The sequence below is a fragment of the Saimiri boliviensis genome, chromosome 6 (genome assembly GCF_048565385.1).
Source record: "Saimiri boliviensis isolate mSaiBol1 chromosome 6, mSaiBol1.pri, whole genome shotgun sequence".
Taxonomy (NCBI): Eukaryota; Metazoa; Chordata; class Mammalia; order Primates; family Cebidae; genus Saimiri; species Saimiri boliviensis.
Window position 1 is genome coordinate 32,512,036 of NC_133454.1, and position 19,834 is coordinate 32,531,869.

A 19,834-nucleotide genomic window follows, 5' to 3' on the forward strand; every position below is an offset into this window, starting at 1 on the left:
GTTTTCTGGGGAAAGGTTTGTTTTCTGTTTCTGGGTCTTCAGAAAGATAGTACAATACCAATCCAAAGGATTCTATTTCCTTTTGGTTTGATTTTTTGTTTGTTTTTTTTTTGCATGGACATATTATACAATGCCATTTGCCTCAAAATTAATTGCTTCTTTCCACCAGATCCTAAGCATCTTAAGGATAGACTCTAGGCAAAACTAAACATAAATCCAAGAATGTTTTTAGTTTTCCCAAACTGTCTTTCAGATTTCACAATTCTCTTTCATCCAGGTATTTTCCTTCTGATCTATGTCCCTAACTTTATCACATTCAGATGGTCCTAGCACTCTCGTCTTAGTACCCTGTCAATACTGTTGTAACCAAATTACCCTTCCCCCAATAATTCCACTTTCCATCAAGGCAACTTTTCTTTCAAATAAGCTAATCTCAAGTAAGGAGAAAAGTTTTCATATGAAACCAATTTGCTGTTAAGTGAATTCCTTAAAAGTATTATTTATACCCTCAAAAAGAACCTTAGTTAATCTTAAAGAATCTCAATTTTACATAACTACAAGCAGCAACACAAAATAAATAGTTTTCAAAGTAACTTGAAGATGGGTGTAGGGTTAGGCACAGTCTCTTTAATGCTCTGGATTACAACTAGTTTATTTTCTCTCCTGGTTTTTTCCTCTTTACATATATGCATTTACATTGTACTGAAGTAGGATATAAAATAAATTTTAATAAGTTATTCTTTACTTTAAAGAAAAAGTTAGTAAAAAACAATTTTATATTTAAAAATTTCAATCACATCCTTAACATAAACAATAACTAACTTAATGTTTACATATGGTTACATATGCATACACACATTTTATATAGATGTAAAGATAGTGCAAACAGTAATTATTATTATACTTTCAACCTAGCATTATTTCCTAACTTTCATAATATTATTTTAACGGTTGTATTATAAAAATTCTGCCACATAATGCTGCTATACCATAGGCTATTAAATCACTAATTTTTATTTGGATTATTTCCATTTTTTGTATTGTAAATAATGTTTCAATCAACTTCATGATTATATCATTTGCTTTTTACTGAACTGCTTTGCAAAAGATAAACTTATAGACATTAAATAATATATAGCTTTGTGATTTTAGCTCTAAAAACTTAGTATTTTTAAAAGATATATATCACCTCCTTTTTCCTCTAGGAGTATTTTTTTTGTTGTTTTTCTTTCTTTTTTTTTTTTTTTTTTGAGATGGAGTTTCACTCTTGCTGCCCAGGCTGGAGTGCAATGGTGCAATCTTAGCTCACTGCAACCTCTGCCTCCTGGGTTCAAGCAATTCTTCTACCTCAGCCTCCCAAGTAGGTGGGCTTACAGGCAAGTGTCATCACACCTGGCTAATTTTTTGTAGAGACGGGGTTTCTCCACGTGGGTTAGGCTGACCTCGAACTCCAGACCTCATGTAATCCGACTGCTTCCACCTCCCAAAGTGCTGGGATTACAGGAATGAGTCAGCACGCCCAGCCTCCTCTAGGAGTCTTACTTTCCATGAACTTACTAGTTTCAATGCAACCTTGATAGCATCGCATTTTACCATTTGATTTGAAAATACTTTGCTACTTTCGGAGTTATCAACTGGCATCATAGAGTAGTTTTAGTTGTATACCTTTACAGGCAGAATAAGTATTTTCCCATATATTTGTTAACTTTTATAGTTTTATGTGACTAGTAACATTAATGTTATTTGCTTTTAGTTCATGCTTTCAGTTTATTCTTTGATTTTTAAATATTTGAATACTATTTTATATAGAATATTCACAGGAATGTCAAGGGCTCTACAGGTGATTTTCTTACTCTACTGTCCTCTTCAGGATTAGCTATAGACAGCAAAGACCATGAATAAAGCAATGTATTTAATCTACATAACAGAAAATGGTCCCAAATATATTTTAAATCACTTTTGCTAGGATTCCAGATATCTTAGCTCATAAAAAGTCATAGATCAGTTTTTAAACAATGGAGAAATTTACATATGACTTAAATATATATATATGTATTCATATTTGTATAGTAACATATCAAATAAAACATTACAGACCAATTCTGAATTCATTATCCCCATAAAAACTTTCTAAGTAATTCTTGCAACCCAGATCTCTCAGAGGAATCTGGTCACTTACTGCTCAATAGTACTGAGAAATCATACTACCCAGTTTAATAGAAGAATTCAGATAAATATCAAATTTCCATCTTAATAACTGACTGGGAGGATTCAGAGACAACTTTGGGTCTCTTCCTCTCTAAACATACACCTTCTCCAAAGTCACCAGAAAAAGCTCTTAATATTTTTTGCATTTATAAATGTAATTTTTGCATTTGTAAATGCAGCAATCTTACAAATATTGAAAAAATAAATAGAAGTTGTCAGCATCTGCACTTTTTATCATTTCACATTATACTGCTATGTTCTTGTCTAAAAAAATACTTACTCTTCAGTTTTTTCTATTCATACAAAATTAATAGCATCTTAAGTATGTGGTGATTGCTCTAGACTCTGACATACTTCTAAAAGAGGCTAGTTGAAGCATTAGAGGCTAGTTTTTTTAATTCTCTCATATTAGATGAATAGCTATCTTATATTATTTACTTGTGGGTTGCCAATTTGGTGAATTATATGCCAAAAATGTTTCTACTTGGGTCAAATTCTCCTTAGGACACTTAGGGTTACTTGTGGACATTTGTAAACTAAAAATTTCTAAATACTGAAAATTAAAATTAGAGGGAAGAAAATACCTGTTTATCATGTGACATAAAATCATCTATTTCCATGGTCCTGGTGTTATACAACTTTCCTGATAAATGCACTGAATATCTACAGCAGCGATGCAGTCCACAAGCCTGGCAGGAACAGTTTTCAGGATTCTTCAAATGAATGCTTACATTGGAATAATTTTCTACCCGCTCCTGAAAACAATTAAAAAATATAAAAAAGTTTAAAAGATAAAAAATAAGAATAAGAGTAAGAGTAAGAATCTAACCAAATTAAAACATCTTAAGAATCACAGTACAAAGAGATATATAAGGAAAACGCCCTGGCATTTCTTACTTTAATATTGAGCACATAGTAGGTATTTTACAAGATACTTTTAAATAAAAAAAATTTATAATCTTGGCTATTATATGAAAAGAAACCAGACTAGGAAAAAACTAGTTTCATATCTCTTACACTTATGCAGTTGCAACTAAGTAATGCAGTTACTAAGTAGTGCAGCAAACTTGATAGATTTTAATTTACTTCTTTTCCATTTCTCATCTCTAGTTAATGTTAATGAGGTGTTAGTTAAAAATAGAAGCAGCAAAAATATAGAATGATATAAGAAAAATAATTCAAGTAGGCCAGTTAAAACTTCAGAAAAAAAAAATCACATTCACTTTCCATTGTATGAATTATGTATTTTCCACAAAAAAAAATCCAGAAATAATTCAATCCTCCTATGATAACTTACTATAGTCCTGTGGAAAACACAAGTTGACACTAGGATTGCCACGTGTCCAGTATTTATATGGACAGTTTAATAGCTCAGTTACCAATGAGTAAGAGAAAACACTTGGCATTTATAAATAAGCTTCCTTATTAGTTACTTGTGCCCGAGTATTTCTGCTTATGTTCTAGGCCTGTGCTAAATACTACTATTCTAAGCGGTAGTGTAGACTAGGTTTTAATACAGTATTTGAACTGCACACAATGAGCATCTTAGCATGGTTACTAAACCATATTCATATCCTCTACCAGCTGATGCTAATTAAGTATCCAATATACTGACAGTTTCCTTTTTATATTATATGATTCAATACCACATTTTCAGGGGGTCAACTTTTCATATTTCTCATGCTTGATGGCACTTTATGACATGTATTACTTACAGGCTGAAATTCAGACCGAATAGGTAACTAGACACCTTCATTTCTTGCTTCTTCTGTACTCCATGGAAACACATGGTAAGACGAAACCTTTATGGAGCTCTATCAGCTTATTTCCCTGCGTGACTACAATCAGCAAAGCACCCCTGATGACTAACACTGAAAATAGTGAAATAGTTTAGTGAAAATAAACTTTGTTGTGTTAAGCCATTGAGATTTTATTGTTGGTTTATTTGGTTTGTTTGTCATATTCTTTATCTTCTGTAGCATAGCCCAGCTTATCCTATTAAGATCTTACTGAATCATCTATGTCTCAGTTTTTCAGTTGATACTTTCTGGTATCCTACAGTTATTATTCCAATATCAGATTAACCAAATTCGGTAGTACCCACTACAATATGGTAAAACATACTATGGCATATTGGCATGGGTTTTGGAGTCTAAGAAACTCTCAGTTTAATACAAGCCTGTCTAATTATTAGCAGTGGAACCTTATGTTACTTTATTTTTCTGAGACAGTTTTCTCATCTCTAAATGAGGGGAAATAATAGTGCCCTCTAGCAGGTCACAGTGGCACATGCCTATAGTCCCAGAAACTCAGGAGGCTGAGGTGGAAAGCTCTTGAGCCCAGAAGTTCAAGTCCAGCCTGGGCCACAGAGCGAGACTCCTCTATTCTCTCCAAAAATAGTGTTTTCCACATGGGGTTACTCTGAAGATAATAAAATATTTTAGTTTACTTGTAGACTACTTGGCTAAAGTTAAATAATCTATAAATATGGTACAGGTATACCTCAGAGATACTGCATATTTGGTTCCAGATCACCACAATAAAGTAAATACACTGATAATGTGTAACACAAATTTTTTGGTTTCCTAGTACGCTGTAGTCTATTAAGCATGCAACTACGTTATGTCTAAAATGTATGTAATTTAAGCTACATTAAATTAAAAAGTACTTTAGGTCTAAAAAATGCTAACAGTCGTCTGAAACTCCAGTGAGTAGGCATCTTTTTGCTGATAAGAGTGTTTTGACTCAGTAGGATAGCTACTGACTGATAAGGAGCTAGTTGCTGTAGGCTGGGGTGGCTGTGGCAATCTGTTAAAATAAGGCAATAAACTTTGTTGCATGCATTCTTGAGAGCTTGTTTGGAGGTTCTAGCAGGGGAGCGCAGCTACTCGTATACCCTTGACTGAAGACCGGTCCTCCTCTGTCGGGGATGGTTGTCCTCTTCGACCAAGCACGCAGCTTCGGGAGGGATGCACATGGAGCAGTGAGGGAGGAAGGGGACACCCGCCTAGCCAGCCAGATCAGCCAAATCAACCCTGGTGATCAATGGGGTGACAGATGTCGCAACCAGATCGCCCTCTCATCCACATTACATGCATTCTTAAAATAAGACAACAATAAAGTCTGTTGCATCCATTGACTCTTCCTTTCATGAATGATTTCTCTGTAGCATGCAATGGTGTTTGATTGTATGTTATGCAGAACAGAACTTCTTTCAAAATCGGAGTCAATCCTCTCAAGCCCTGACAATGCTTGAACAACCATATTCTAAATCCACTGTTGAAATTTCAACAATGTTTGTAGCATCTTTCCTTTCCCTGGGATAGTTTCCATCTCAAGAAACCAAATTCTTTGCTTATCTGTAAGAAGCAACTCCTCACCCATTCAACTTTTATCATGAGATTGCAGCCAACCAGTCACATCTTTAAGTTTCACTTCTAGTTCTCTTGCTACTTGAGTTGTATCTGTAGTTACTTCCTCCACTGAAGTCTTGAACTCCTTCAAGTCATCCAGGAGGGTTGGAATCAAATCCTTTCAAACTCTTCTTAACGCTGATATTTTACCTTCTTCCATCAATCATAAATGCCCTTGATAGCATCTAGAATGAAGAACACTTTCCAGAAGGTTTTTAACTTACTTTGCCTAGATCCATCAGAAGAATCACAGTCTATGGCAGCTACAAGGAAATATATTTCTTTTGTTTTTTTTTGAGATGGAGTCTTGCTCTGTCACCCACACTGGTGTGCAGTGATGTGATCTTGGCTCACTGCAACCTCTGCCTCCCAGGTTCAAGTGATTCTCCTGCTTCAGTCTCCCCAGTAGCTGGAATTACAGGTGTGCATCATGACACTTGGTTAATTTTTGTATTTTTAGTAGAGATGGGGTTTCACCACGTTGGCCAAACTGATCTTGAACTCCTGACCTCAGGTGATCCACTGCCTTGGCCACCCAAAATGCTGGGACAACAGGCGTGAGCCACTGCACCTGGCCTGGAATTTATTTCTTACATAATAAAACTTGAAGGCTGGACACAGTGGCTCACGCCTGTAATCCCAGCACTTTAGGAGGCTGAGGTGGGCGGATCACAAGGTCAAGAGATCAAGATCATCCTGGCCAACACGGTGAAACCCCGTCTCTACTAAAAATACAAAAATTAGCTGGGCGTGGTGGTGTACTCCTGTAGTCCCACCTACTCAGAAGGCCAAGGCAGGAGAAATGCTTGAACCTGGGAGGCGGAGGTTGCAGTGAGTCGAGATTGCGCCACTGCACTCCAGCCTGGCGCCTGGCAACAGAGCGAGACTCTGTCTCAAAAAAACCAAAAATAAATAAAAATAAAAATAAAACTTGGAAGTCAAAATTACTCCTTGATCCATGGGCTACAGAATGGATGTGTTGGAAGGTATTAAAATGACATTAATCTCCTTGTAAATCTCCATCAGAACTCTTGGGTGACCAGGTGCACTGTCAATGAGCAACAATATTTTGAAAAGATGTTTTTTTTTACTGAGTAGTAGGTCTTCACAATGGTCTTAAAATACTCAATAAATTATGCTGTAAACAGATGTGTCATTCAGGTTTTGTTGTTCCATCTATAGCACACAAGCAGAGTCAGTTTAGCATAATTCTTAAAGGGCCCATTTACCTAGGAATGGTAAATGAGCATTAGCTTCAACTTAGATCACCAGCTGCATTAGCCCCTAACAAGACAGTCAGCCTGTCCTTTGGAGCTTTGAAGCCAGGCATTGACTTCTTTTTAGCTATAAAAGTCCTAGATGGCATCTTCTTCCAATAAAAGACCATTTGTCTACTCTGAAAAACCTGTTGTTTACTTTCATCAGTTATCTTAGCTAGCTTTTCTGGATAACTTGCTGCAGCTTCTCCATTAGCACTTGCTGCTTCACCTTTGCACTTTTAGGTTATGGAGATGGCTTCTTTCTTTAAATCTCATGAACTGAAACAACCTCTGCTATCTTCAAACTTTTCTTCTGAGGCTCCCTTACCTCACTGAGTATTCATAGAAGTGAAAAGTCAATGCCTTGCTCTGGATTAGTCTTTAGCTTACACGAATGTTGTAGCTAGGTTGATCTTCTATCCATACCACTAAAATGTTCTTCATATCAGCAGTAAGGCTGTTTCAATCATTTGTGTATTATTTTTAATTTCCTTCAAGAACTTTCCTTTGCATTTACAACTTGGTATCTTCTATCCATACCACTAAAATGTTCTCCATATCAGCAGTAAGGCTGTTTCAATCATTTGTGTATTATTTTTAATTTCCTTCAAGAACTTTCCTTTGCATTTACAACTTGGTTAACTGTCTGGCACAAGAGGCTTACATTTCAGCCTATGTGAGCTTTTCACATGCTTTCTTCAAAAAGCTTAATCATTCCTCACTTTTGATTTAAAGTGAGAGACATGCAACTCTTCCTTTCACTTGAACAATCAGAAGCAATTTTAGGGTTATTAATCGACCTAATTTCATTACTGTTGGGTCTTAAGGAAAAAGGATGCCTGAGGAGAAGAGCTATGGGAAAACAGCCAGTTGATGGAGCAGTGAGCACATACCTTTATCAATTAAGTTCACTGTCATGTAGGCATGGTTTGTTGCACCCCCAAACAATTATAATAGTAACATCAAAGATAACTGATCACAGATCATCATAAAAGATGTAATAATGGAAAAGTATGAAATACTGCAATAATTACCAAAATGTGACAGAGATGAATAAGCACATGGTGTTAGAAAAACAGTATCAACAGACTTGTTCCATGCTGAATTGCTAAAACTTTCAATCTCAAAAAAACAAATTATATGCAAAGTGCAATAAGCTGGAATGCAATAAAACAAGGTATGCTTGTATATGCTATATTTTTCTATTAAATGAAACAGTATTTATGCCTCGTTCTAAAAGCCATGCTTGTACTTTATCTTGAAAGAAAGTAAATAAGTAGATACAGTATTTCATAGGTGGCAAATAGATATATATTTGCCACCTAAGAAGAAGAAATGGGTTCAGAGAGGTTAAATTTATCAAAAGCCAAAAAGATAGCCCTAAACTCAAGCCATCCTTCAACTTAAAGTCTTTTAATTCTTTCTGTAATCCTACACTGTCTTTTAAACCTAATCTATGGCTAATTTATCACCACATAATTCAACAAGGCTGAAAAGCCTTGGATGAAACCAAATCTCTTGTCATAAATGAGGTACAGGAACTAGTGATTTAAGTGCTGAAAGGATTTTAGATAACTTAAACTTTGATTATCTTTTTATTTTTTTATCTTGTTAATCATTAGAATATAGAGTGTTAGAAGTAGTAGGGAGAAAACCCTTACAAATCATATAGTACATCCTCTGCTATTAGAGATCATAAAATAGATACCTACTACATGAAACAAAATGCGGCAAATCTTATAAATTAAAAAGGGTTTTCTCCAAACTGGTAGAATTATGCAATCTTAAAGAAAAGATGCCAAACACTATCTAGGCCAAACAATGTGTTATGAAAATCAAGCATCATTAAGAGGTAAACAGGTGTTTCATAAAACAGAGCTTCATTGACTAAAACACAAATTTAGGAAATACTGCATTCTATATCCCCCTCTGAATATTTACAGTATAAATTCACATATAATGCTCGGGAAAAGTCTTCCAGTAAAGAAACCAGATCACATTAAATCCACTGATTCTCAAATTTCTTTGGCTATGGAACTATCTCTTTTGATGTAACAACACCCTGTGAGATGATCTCATTTTAAAAGATGAGCTAAGTCCTGTTCTAAAGTAATTCATCATTTGGAACGATTTAATTATTGGCTAGATACAGTTAATGTGAATGATTAAAACAATAATAGCTTTTAGAAGATGTGAGAAATAATAAGCTGATTATTTAACAATGAAATGCCAATATTTTAGAAGATTATTCAGTCTAGATTTTAAATCCTGAGAGGTCTGCTGCCCCAACCCCCAAGCAGAGATTCAAAAACAAACTGTTATTACCTTATATTGTTCTTTCCAACGACTTCTAGATACCAAACTCTCTAGACGAGGCTGAACAAAGCGGTTATCCAAATAATGAAGAGATGTGAGCATATCTTTTGCATATGATTTTTGCCTCTTGCCATCTGTTCAGGGGATAAATAACAAAAAAATCATTTAGAAATATTTAAACAATTTAATACTTAAAAATTTCTTCCCAACTTGGTTGGGAACATTTTACATTAGAAAAAAATATTTAAAAAAAATTCTATCAGAATATTAAGAAAAGCAGAGTAAGGACTCTATAGTTCTCCTTATAAGTATAAAACAAGCTTTAAGATTATTTTCTGATAACAAAAAAAGCCAGATGAAAAATCTTGCCAAATTATATTTTATTCTCTTATACAAAACTGACATGGATTAGCCCCTGAATTCCAGATAAAGCTCAAACTTCTGAGTAGACTTTCAAGGTCATCTGCAACTGATTTTATTCTACTGATTCCATGGTAACTTGTTTCAACAAATCAGAATGCTCTTTTCTGGCTAGGGCTTTTCCCCCTCTTCTTTAGCATACTATACTCATTACTGCCTTCCTGATTTGGCTCATAGTATATAAGCTATATATGTGTCACAGTATGAATTCAAGCTTTATTTTCCTGACTTACTGGAAGTTTTATTAATTAAGTTAGCTAATGAATTTATCATATTTCGTAAAATCATCACAAATTCAAACACCTAACCATGGCTTCTGTCCTCAGCCTACTGCTCTGAGCTCCTCTCTTCTCCCTCTCTTCTATCTCATTCCATTCCAGCCACACAGGCCTTCTAGTTGCTCTTGAACACACCAGACTTATTCTTTCTTAAAGGCCTTAGCACTTCCTTTGCCCTCTGCTAAGCAAGTGATCCACGTATTACTTGCTCCCTTTGCTTCATTCAGGTTTCTGTTAAAAGTTACCTCCTAAGAGGCCTTCTTTGACCGCTGGAACTAACATACAACATAAACTTTACCTTCCCTTTTTCTCTAGCTCCTTACCCTATTTTATTCTTTTTTATAACAACTAATCACTTATTGAAATCATATTACATTATGCTTACTCATTTATTGTCTGTCTCTCCCATTAGACTTTAAGTAACATGAGTGCAGGAATATTTAACACATAAAACAGCAGAGTGCTGGGGATATGACAGTGACTTAAGAAATATTAGATTCCTGCACTATTAGATTCCTATGAAAATATATATAAATTTGCTCCCACACTGTGATAAAGGAAGAAAGCAAAAATACATTTTCAATACAATATCTAAAGTGCATATACATGAGTACCACCATACTCAGGATGATGGTATTTTCATATTGAAAAATGCATTTTGAATACAATATGAGAAGTGCATATAAATGAGTACCATGAGTACCACCATAATCAGGATGATGGCGGCACAAATGAGAATAACAAATATTATGTGAATGGGTCATGGATAGCTTCATAGTAGATATGTTTTTATACTCACCTAAAACATCTGGGACAAAAAGGGATTATATTCTAAGAAGAAAAGCATGGGCAAAGGCACAAAAGTAGAAAAAACATGGAACTTTTAGTGACTTTCACAGCTCAGGGAAGCTGGTTTGGCACATGAGTATTAAGACACTCTGCTGTTTTATCTGTTACACTGTAAAATCCACTGTTAACTCTCTAGGACAAGGACCTGTCACAAACTTACTTTCCATATATCTCAGATAATAAACACTAACAAGCATTTTACACGAAGTTTTGTTGTAGTTGATCCTACAGGGAAAAAACTGGAAAATCTTACGAATGATCCTTGTTGGTTTTGTTTAATCTACATAATTTTAAAAGTGAGGTTGTTTTAAAATTGGAAAAAGTAATAAAAACCAATTATTTCATTCATACTATTAACTTACCATACAATGTTCCCAGGAAAGACTTATCTAAAGCATTGATCAGAAGAGCCTTCACAACTCTTTCAAAATGAGTATAGTGGTCACTAAAAGAATCTGAAATTAATTTTAAATAAATATTAGAATAGAGCAGACAACATAATTTGTTGACTAGAATGCATTCCATTCTTCAATGCTAGGAAATTAAAACTTTATAGATAGTAGAAACAGCTTAATCATCCTAATTTCATAGCTTCTTCGACGACTTGTCTAGTCAGTGAGAAAAATCCCCATTTTCCAAACATTGGCTTCCAGTCTAAAGGGTCTACTTGTTATTTCAAATCTTCACTTCCCAAACTTAAGAAAACTGTACAGAGAATATTAAAATATGTTCTGGAAAACTAAAAATTATCCCTTGTACACCAATATTTATCAATTTGACACTTAGAGTGAGAGAACAGGAGAGAAAACCTCCAAAGACAGTTTACTAATATGTCTTATTCTGTAAAACACATTACCTAGGAAATTGTCCAGGAAGCTGCTACTTTAGCCAGAACCCCAATGGCTATAAAAAAACTCCATTTCACTTTTCATGCTGCCCTAGATTTAGGGATTTCTACATCAATTTAGAAAACTTGTGTATTTCCTTCCCCATACCACATATTTAAGCCCGCTTTCTCACTAACCAAATCTCATACATGACATCATCTGTTGTGACAGGCCAGGCAGCGATAAGAGAGAAGATTCCTACTATTCTCATTACTTTTGGATCAGAGTTGACTATAGCTGTGGAAATGTTCTCTAACAACCATGACCCTTTCCTTGATCTAACAGTCACTGTAGAATACATGCCCTATTCAGGGCACATATGAAGACATACAAGGGAAGCCTGAGTATTTTAGGAAACACAGATGTCTGACAAGTATTAAAGCAAAATAAGATCTATCATAAGTAACCATGGATAGATTTTGACTTTTCTTCCAGTTGAAGTAAAAAGAAAGATGGGATTAAACATGGAAAACCGTCTTCACTTATATTTTGGTTACTAAAAGGGCTCTATAACTCTTTTTCAGACTTTAGGGTACATTTTAGAATGCATTCTTTTCTAAGGAGACACCTATAGAAGTGCTAAATAGACAAAAACAAAGTAATAATAAAAATAAATGACAATAGTAGGTCATTTGACTGGGCATTAGCCTTTAGATGGCCCATGATCAACTGAAAATTATAAGAGTACTGGCTGGGCTCTGTGGCTCATGCCTGTAATCCCAGCACTTTGGGAGGCCAAAGAGGGGGAATCAGGAGGTCAGGGGTTCAAGACCAGTCTGGCCAACATGGTGAAACCCATCTCTACTAAAAATACAAAAAATTAGCTGGGTGTAGTGGTGGGCACCTGTAATCCCAGCTACTTGGGAGACTGAAGCAGGAGAATTACTTGAACCCAGAAGGTGGAGGCAGCAGTGAGCCGAGATCGTGCCACTGTACTCCAGTCCTGGCAACAGAGTGAGACTCCATCTCAAAAAAAAAAAAAAAAAAAGAAAAGTATAAGAGCACTAATCGTGGCTTTTAGTGAATATTTTCTCAAAAATCAGTAGAGCAAAATTGAAAAATAATACTTCAGTAGAATTTAACTTTGACTGGACTGTTATCAAACTCTGGATATAATATGGCATTGAGCAATTTTGTGTTAAAATCCATCTAAACTCTATCTATAGTAGCATATTTCAAATGGTATTAAGAGAAACTCGGAATATTAACAGATGTGCTGAGAAAAAAATCAAATTCATCCCATGTGCACCTAAGTTTAACTATACAAACTGCAATAAAATATTTCATCCTACTGAATTTATCATTCCTGAATGTCCTAATGCCCAATGCTGCTCATCTGCTACAGAATTTTGACAACTAACTGCTGCTCTAGTTCAAAGACCCTAAGAGGAAATGGAAAGGTCAGAGATCAAAATCATTTGAGGAGTTTTGTCCCCAACCATAAGATTCTTCTTTTATCAATATATATCAGAATGTACTTCAAAAAAGTCAGGAAAAACGGCCCTATTTCATTACACTTGAGTGGACTGGTGGATGGCGGTGGAATAATGCTCCTGGAATTTCAGATTAAAAAATAATATTACCAAGAAAATATATGCCAGGAATCATTCTAAGCATTTACATGCATTGCTTTATTTTTCACAACAGCCTGTGGGATACTATCATTACACTAGATTCATTTCTGATTGAGGAAACTGAAATATAGAGAGGATGAAAAACTTTCCTAAGACCAATCAGCTAGTAAGTTTTGGAACTAGGGCTGGAACCCAGTCTAACTCCAGATTTCATGTTCCTATCCTCTAGTTAAATATTGTTATACATGGTAGTTAGATTTGATATTATATGTCACAACACAGAATTTAGACTTGGATGGAAAACTAGAGAAAATAAAATTCAAATCTCCAATCTTAAGAAAAATGGCATTCTCATGACAAAATAACTTATCCAAGGTGACACAACTAGATGGAGACAAAAAAAGGCTTAGCGCTCGGCTCTCCTCCAGAGCTTTTCTCATAGTGCTTTAACCCCTATATTGGATGAGCTTCAGTGCACTGTCCCAGGAATATTGTTTTAAACAATATTTTAAATACTTTATTTTAAATAAGCTTTCCCCATGACTATTTAAAAAACTGAAAAATGTAAAAGAGAAAACTGTATTTGTGTTTATGTATAACTTATTTTTTTCTAAGGTAGTTAATCAATTTCCCTATATCCAATCATTTGGTACTGTAATCATTCTTGGATTTCCACGTATCTTGTATCATATACTAATTTTACATATATGCTAACATTTGTTTCAATACCACCTACCCTTCCTACTGATCTGGCTGTCATTCTTCAGAATTATTTTGCAAAGTTTAACCAAAAAAATTAATTCAGAAGAAATAACTTCTTCTTCTATACATATTACCTTTCAGAAACACGCTTGTCTCTGCACGTATTCATGTTTTCTGTTCTGTTTCACAGTAAAGTGTATTTTTTTAACCTATAAAGCCATACTTTTCTTTTTAATACCAGACTAAGGAACTTTATTTTGGTTGCCATTGTAGATGGAATTTTTCTTGATTACATGACTTAAGTAATTATTATTAGTATACAAGAAAACCATTGAGATTTACATACTTAGTGTGAATCTGGTGATTTTTTTTCTGAGATCTTTTGCCAATTTCAAAATAGTCAGATTCTCTTGGATATTTCTGGGAGATAAGCTTCCTGGAACACTACAGAGCTGGAGATAGACATTGTTAAAGGATTCCTGGACACTATCTCTGCTTTCACCCATGACCCTAAGGAGGATGTGGTCTTGCTAATGCTAAATTTATTTCAATCACCAAGCGAATGTTTATGAATATTCTTTAAGTAAAAGTATATAGATTCTTGATGTACTTCCTTCTGGAATGGAGGTATCAGCCTAGCATATGAGGCAGAGGCAGAACAAGAAACTAACTCATTTTTCTACTTTAACATAGCTCCCCTACCTTCACCCCTGCAGGGCAAAAGGACTGTGATGCAAGCCATGGAAAGATATGCTACATCTACTTCTGCTGTCAAAATATTTATATCCCTTCTCTTAACTTCGGTATCCTTGGTTAAATAAGTCAGAAACTTTTAGCTTATGTGTGTGTACATAATACACACACACACACACACACACACACACACACACACACACAATATATGTTCAAATAGTATCTTTCCTTTTTCAATAGTTATTTTGTTTTCATGTCTTGTTGCTTTTTTCAAAACATCTAGAACAAAGTAGAAAATATTTTTGTCATGTTCCTCATTTTAAAGAAAGTACATCTAGTGTTTCATTTTAAGTATGCTGTTATCTTTTGGTTTAAAATACTGTCATGTAAAGGACATACACTCCTATTACTAATTTTTTAACAACTGCTTTTCTTAAAATCCAGGCATGCGCATTGAATGTTATCAAATGTTTTTTCTAGAATCTCCATAAATTATATGATTTTATCTATTGATATATTTATGTAATATATTAATGACTTCTAATTTTAAGTCATTTTATATTTCTAAAATGAATGATTAGAGATCTTTATTTTTGTAATTAGAAAAATAGTTCACACATCTGTTTGCAAACTATTTTCATCAATTTATTAGGAATGTAAGCTTCTTTAATCTGCATCAATGTGTTATGTGTTATGAAAATACTTCAAGAATACTTTCTTCTATAATAACTTTGAATTTGTATCTTGTTTTTCCATCCAAAAATATGGTATGATTTTTAATACATTCAAATCTTTTATATATCTAACTAAAGTTATAAAATTTTCCTTTAGATTTCCATTTGTTCTATAATTCTGCCACCCCCTCCCCCAAATTTATGAAATAGGTTCTTCATTTCTAGTCTTTTATTATCTTCTCCTTTATAACAATTTTTTTATTCTCTACCCTAGAACTTCTCAAGTATCTCCTGTCATTCATGAAATTTTCTGGAATGTTAGTTCTGCTCTCTACTGCTTTCAATACAGACTTTATTTCTGACTTTATATTTCAATTTTTTTTGGCAATTCTTATCTGAACTAGCTCTCTTTCACCTCAAATTGTTCTCTCCCTATAATTTCTTCTTCATAGACTACATAGCAAATGCTCTATACCATTTTCTTGTTTCCTTTAATGAAATACTTTTTACAGTTTTTTTTCCCCAGAGTTTATCTTTACCTTACACTGCAGTATAATTTCACAGCTACTTTTTACTTATCCTAGAACAAAGGGAAAGTTCTAAGATTTGATGTTTAACATAAATGGCTCTGAGTATGTTCGTAGACCCACTCTTTTATTGTGTTAGTAGAATGGTTTTCTTTAATTAGTAGGTGGAGACTAAGTTGATGTTCACTCAGTCTAATTTCCAGTGTTCTAGCAAGGCACTAGTAGACTGAAATGTATTCTGCTATTATCTCTACTACTTGATTCTGTCACTCTGAACATATAATAGAGTACTAGATAAATAATATTTAGTATCCAAAAATCTGAAGGTTTTTCCTATCTCTCTACTTGCATACAATATTTTTAATGTGTGAACTATGTAAATGTGGTATGCAATGGATCACTGCTAGTCTGTCCCTGTCTACTCCTTACCATATCTTTTCCAAGAGTTGTTGTTTCAGAATAAATATAAAGAGACATAATATAAAAATAATATAAATATAAATATAATGGGGATTGATGAAAAATACTATAACTGAAAAAGACTATAACTGTCTTCAACTGTTTCAACTATGAAGTAAGAGGGAAACTACCATGTTTTAAAGTAGAACAGATGCATCTTTTGGAGCCAAGTGGCAGAAAAGAAATTACAAAATGTCTTCCCACAGGTTAGAATTCTTCACTTCAAAAAGGCAAAGTGCATAGACTACTGATTCTGATTGTCAGCTGAATACTGAATTTAGAGTTAGGAGATGTTTCTCCCAAATTCTGATATGTTGAATATGATTGGCTGGCAGGAGAATGAAACTGGGAATACTTCCCTAATTACAACTTAACCCAAGTCATAAAGTGGTTCATTATTCATCATATAGGTTATTGTTTTAGTGAGGTCATGTAGTTTGATTTTTCAAATGTAAGAATTATAGCAATTTTTAGAACATAATTTCCTGGCAAATTGAAAACTGTGTACATTAAATTTTATTTATATTTAAATATGGCACAGAACGGCTAAATATTAAAAACATCAATTCAATCAAAGTATCACACTAGAATGTATTATTTTTTTTTTCTCTAACGTTTGAAAAACTCGGATGCCCAATATTTCTCTGAGTCCTGAACTGTAACATTTAGGAGTCTTCAGCCAATATGCTTATCATAACCATCTACCCAACCAACAATGAGTTCCTATAATGTGTCACAAATTCTAACGGGTAACAGAAATACAGAGAAAGGAAGCTGGTTAACCATTTAGGTTTCGTTTTTGTTTTTTGGAAGTAGGGACACCCATATGGCTTGTTTTACTGAGCTTTGCTACTTTATACACCATAAAATTTATTTACTCTTTTTGGTATACAGTTCAATGGCAATGCATAAAATTACATAACCACCACCAAAAGAGTTGTATTACCACTCAAAACTCCTTCATATTACCTGCTAATCATTCAATTTTCTTCCTAGTGAGCCTGAGATGTCTGAAAGTCTGATAATAATCTTCAATAAAATAATTAAAAAATCAGGCTTTATGTTCATGAAAAATCTTGGCTAGAGATAAAGGTTTGGGAATTTTTGCTTAAAGACTGGACTGAAGTAATGGAAAAGAGACTGTCCAAACCCACAAGCAAAATGAAGACAGTTGAGGGTGGAACCCCTGGAAACATCAAAATTTACAGGGTAAACAGAAAATGATGAAAGGAATATTACAAAGGGAAATGTAAGAATGTGGGCTACCACAGAAGGTAAAAGAAGAGCATTTTGAAAGTGAGAGTGGTCAACAGTAGTGAAGTATGTGGTAACACCTGGTAGGTGTTGAACTAAAGGTATTCTGGCAACTAGGAGGTTATCAATAACTTAAGAACAATTTCACTGGATTGACACAGCAAAAGCCCAAATACAGTGTTTTGTAGAGTTATTGGGAAACAGGAACAAAAAGATAAAATTTAAAATAGTAGCTAACGCAACATGCCAGCTCGAAGGAGCAAAGGCATGAACTTGGTTACAAGTTGAGGAAAAACAGTTTGTAGGGATTAAATCATTGAAAATAAAGAGAACTGAGTAGATAATAGAGCTGGATGAGAAGCTGTAATTAGGAATACATATACATCTGTATAAATACATATACATCTTCTTGAGGTAGAGATGCTCAGTATTAAACGGAAGCCTCAGTATTAAAAGGAAGCTTCCTCATATTTACCCAAATGAGTTGAAAACTTATGTCCATAGAAAAACCTGCACACAAATATTTATAGCAGCTTTATTCACAATTGCCAAAACTTGCAAGCAACCAAGATGTATTTCAATAGGTGAATGGATAAACAAAACTGTGGTACATCCATACAATGAAAAATATTCAGCAATAAAAGGAAATGTGTCATTAAGCCATGTTTAGACATGGAGGAAACTTAAATGCATCTTATTAAGTGAAAGAAGACAGGCTGTAAAGTTATATGCTATGTGATTCCAACTATATGACAGTTTGGCAAAAGCAAAACTATGGAGAGAGTTAAAAACACCAGTGATTCAGGAAGGAGGAAAGGAGAATGAATTAGAGCACAGGGGATTTTGAGGACAATGAAACTACTCTGTATGATACTGTAATGGTAGCTACATGTCATTACACATTTGTCAAAATCCATAAAAGGTTCTACTTGAAGAGTGAGCCCTATTATGAACTATGAACTACAGTTAATAATTGTAACAGAGGTACCAAACTAATAAAAGAGGTTAATAATAGGGGAAACTGTACGCGAGTGGGTATTTTTGAAGTCTGTACATTCCATTCAGTATTTCTATAACTCCAAAGCTGCCCTTAAAAAAAAAAAAAGCATAAAAGGTGTAGAGAAGTTGAAGTTCCCATATGCTAGTCTTTTATTTTCATTAATTGGCAGGAGTTGGTATGAGTGGAGATCTCTCAACAAATGTTCTATCACATTCCAGATAACCCAGAATAGGATATCTCCTAATTGAGCACTCCTGTAACTTACATGCCCAGGTGTCAAGTGAGCCAATGCCTATTGATACAAGGAAAACAGTCATTCACTTGTAGCACAGAGATGCCTGTAACTGGCATCTCTAACTGCCAAATTTCTTGAAATTTAATTCATATCTCAAAATCTATTTTATTATAAATCATGAGATATAAATCAAATTATGCTATAGTTAATTTTAGTCAATATGGCCTTTTCTGCAATATTTGGAAAGAATGTGCTCAAAGAAAAAAATGGAAAATGTATCCAGCCTGTTCCTACCAGAGCTGCAAAACATCATAAAAACAATCTTTGAAATTTTGTACAATTATAGGAACCATAATAATAATAATTTAAGTATATCCTACATGTTCAGGTTCCATGATTTATACTTTCATGTAAGTAATGTCCTATCTCTGATTAGTTTAGTGAAGCTTGAAAAGGTCTGATTAAACCAATGGTTCTCAAAGAGTTTGTTTGCAGACCCCTGAGAGTGCCCAAGTCCATTTAAGGAAATCTGTGGTTTCAAGTAATAACAGTAAGATATTATTTGCTTCTTTCGCTGTGTTGACATTTTTATTAATGATATAAAAGCAGCGATGGCCAAGTCACTTGGTCCCTTAATTTGAATCATGGCAGCAGTACTACTAGTAATCACTACAGTCATTACTGCTAGGCACTCACAGTAAAAAAGCCACTTATACATAAGAATGCCCTTTTTGAAGTAGCAAAACTATTAATTTTATGAAATTTTGACTCTGAAGTACACATTTTTGTATATTCTATGGGATGAAATGGATAGTGCAAAAAAGTACTTATACTGCATACCAAAGTACAATGATTGTTCTGGGGAAAAACACCTGTGCAACTGTGTGTGCTGGGGAAAAGCCTCATTTTTCAAGAAATACCATTTTTAGTTGAAAGAGTGATAAGCTCTGGTTATTCAGCTTGGAATCTGTTAGACTTTTCTTAAAAAAGAACAAAGTAAGCCTGTTAGTTCAAAAAGAAGAATTCACGGTGTTTTGTTGCCAATGAAAAGAATCAAGTTTTAAAGTAGAAATTACAATTCTGAAA

At 34.2% G+C, this 19,834-nt stretch overlaps 1 protein-coding gene across 8 annotated transcripts in view; it reads right to left on the bottom strand.

Annotated features, from left to right (window-relative positions):
- Nucleotides 1–19,834, bottom strand: part of CCDC82 (coiled-coil domain containing 82) — a 38,089-nt gene that overhangs the window by 10,318 nt on the left and 7,937 nt on the right. For all 8 annotated transcript variants that reach the window (XM_010334631.2, XM_010334630.3, XM_074400456.1 and 5 more), the window contains 3 exons: nt 11,106–11,198; nt 9,206–9,330; nt 2,793–2,963 (listed from right to left, as the gene is read on the bottom strand). In XM_010334631.2, coding sequence (XP_010332933.1) covers nt 2,793–2,963; nt 9,206–9,330; nt 11,106–11,198 — 389 coding nt within the window. The remainder of the gene's footprint in view (nt 1–2,792; nt 2,964–9,205; nt 9,331–11,105; nt 11,199–19,834) is intronic.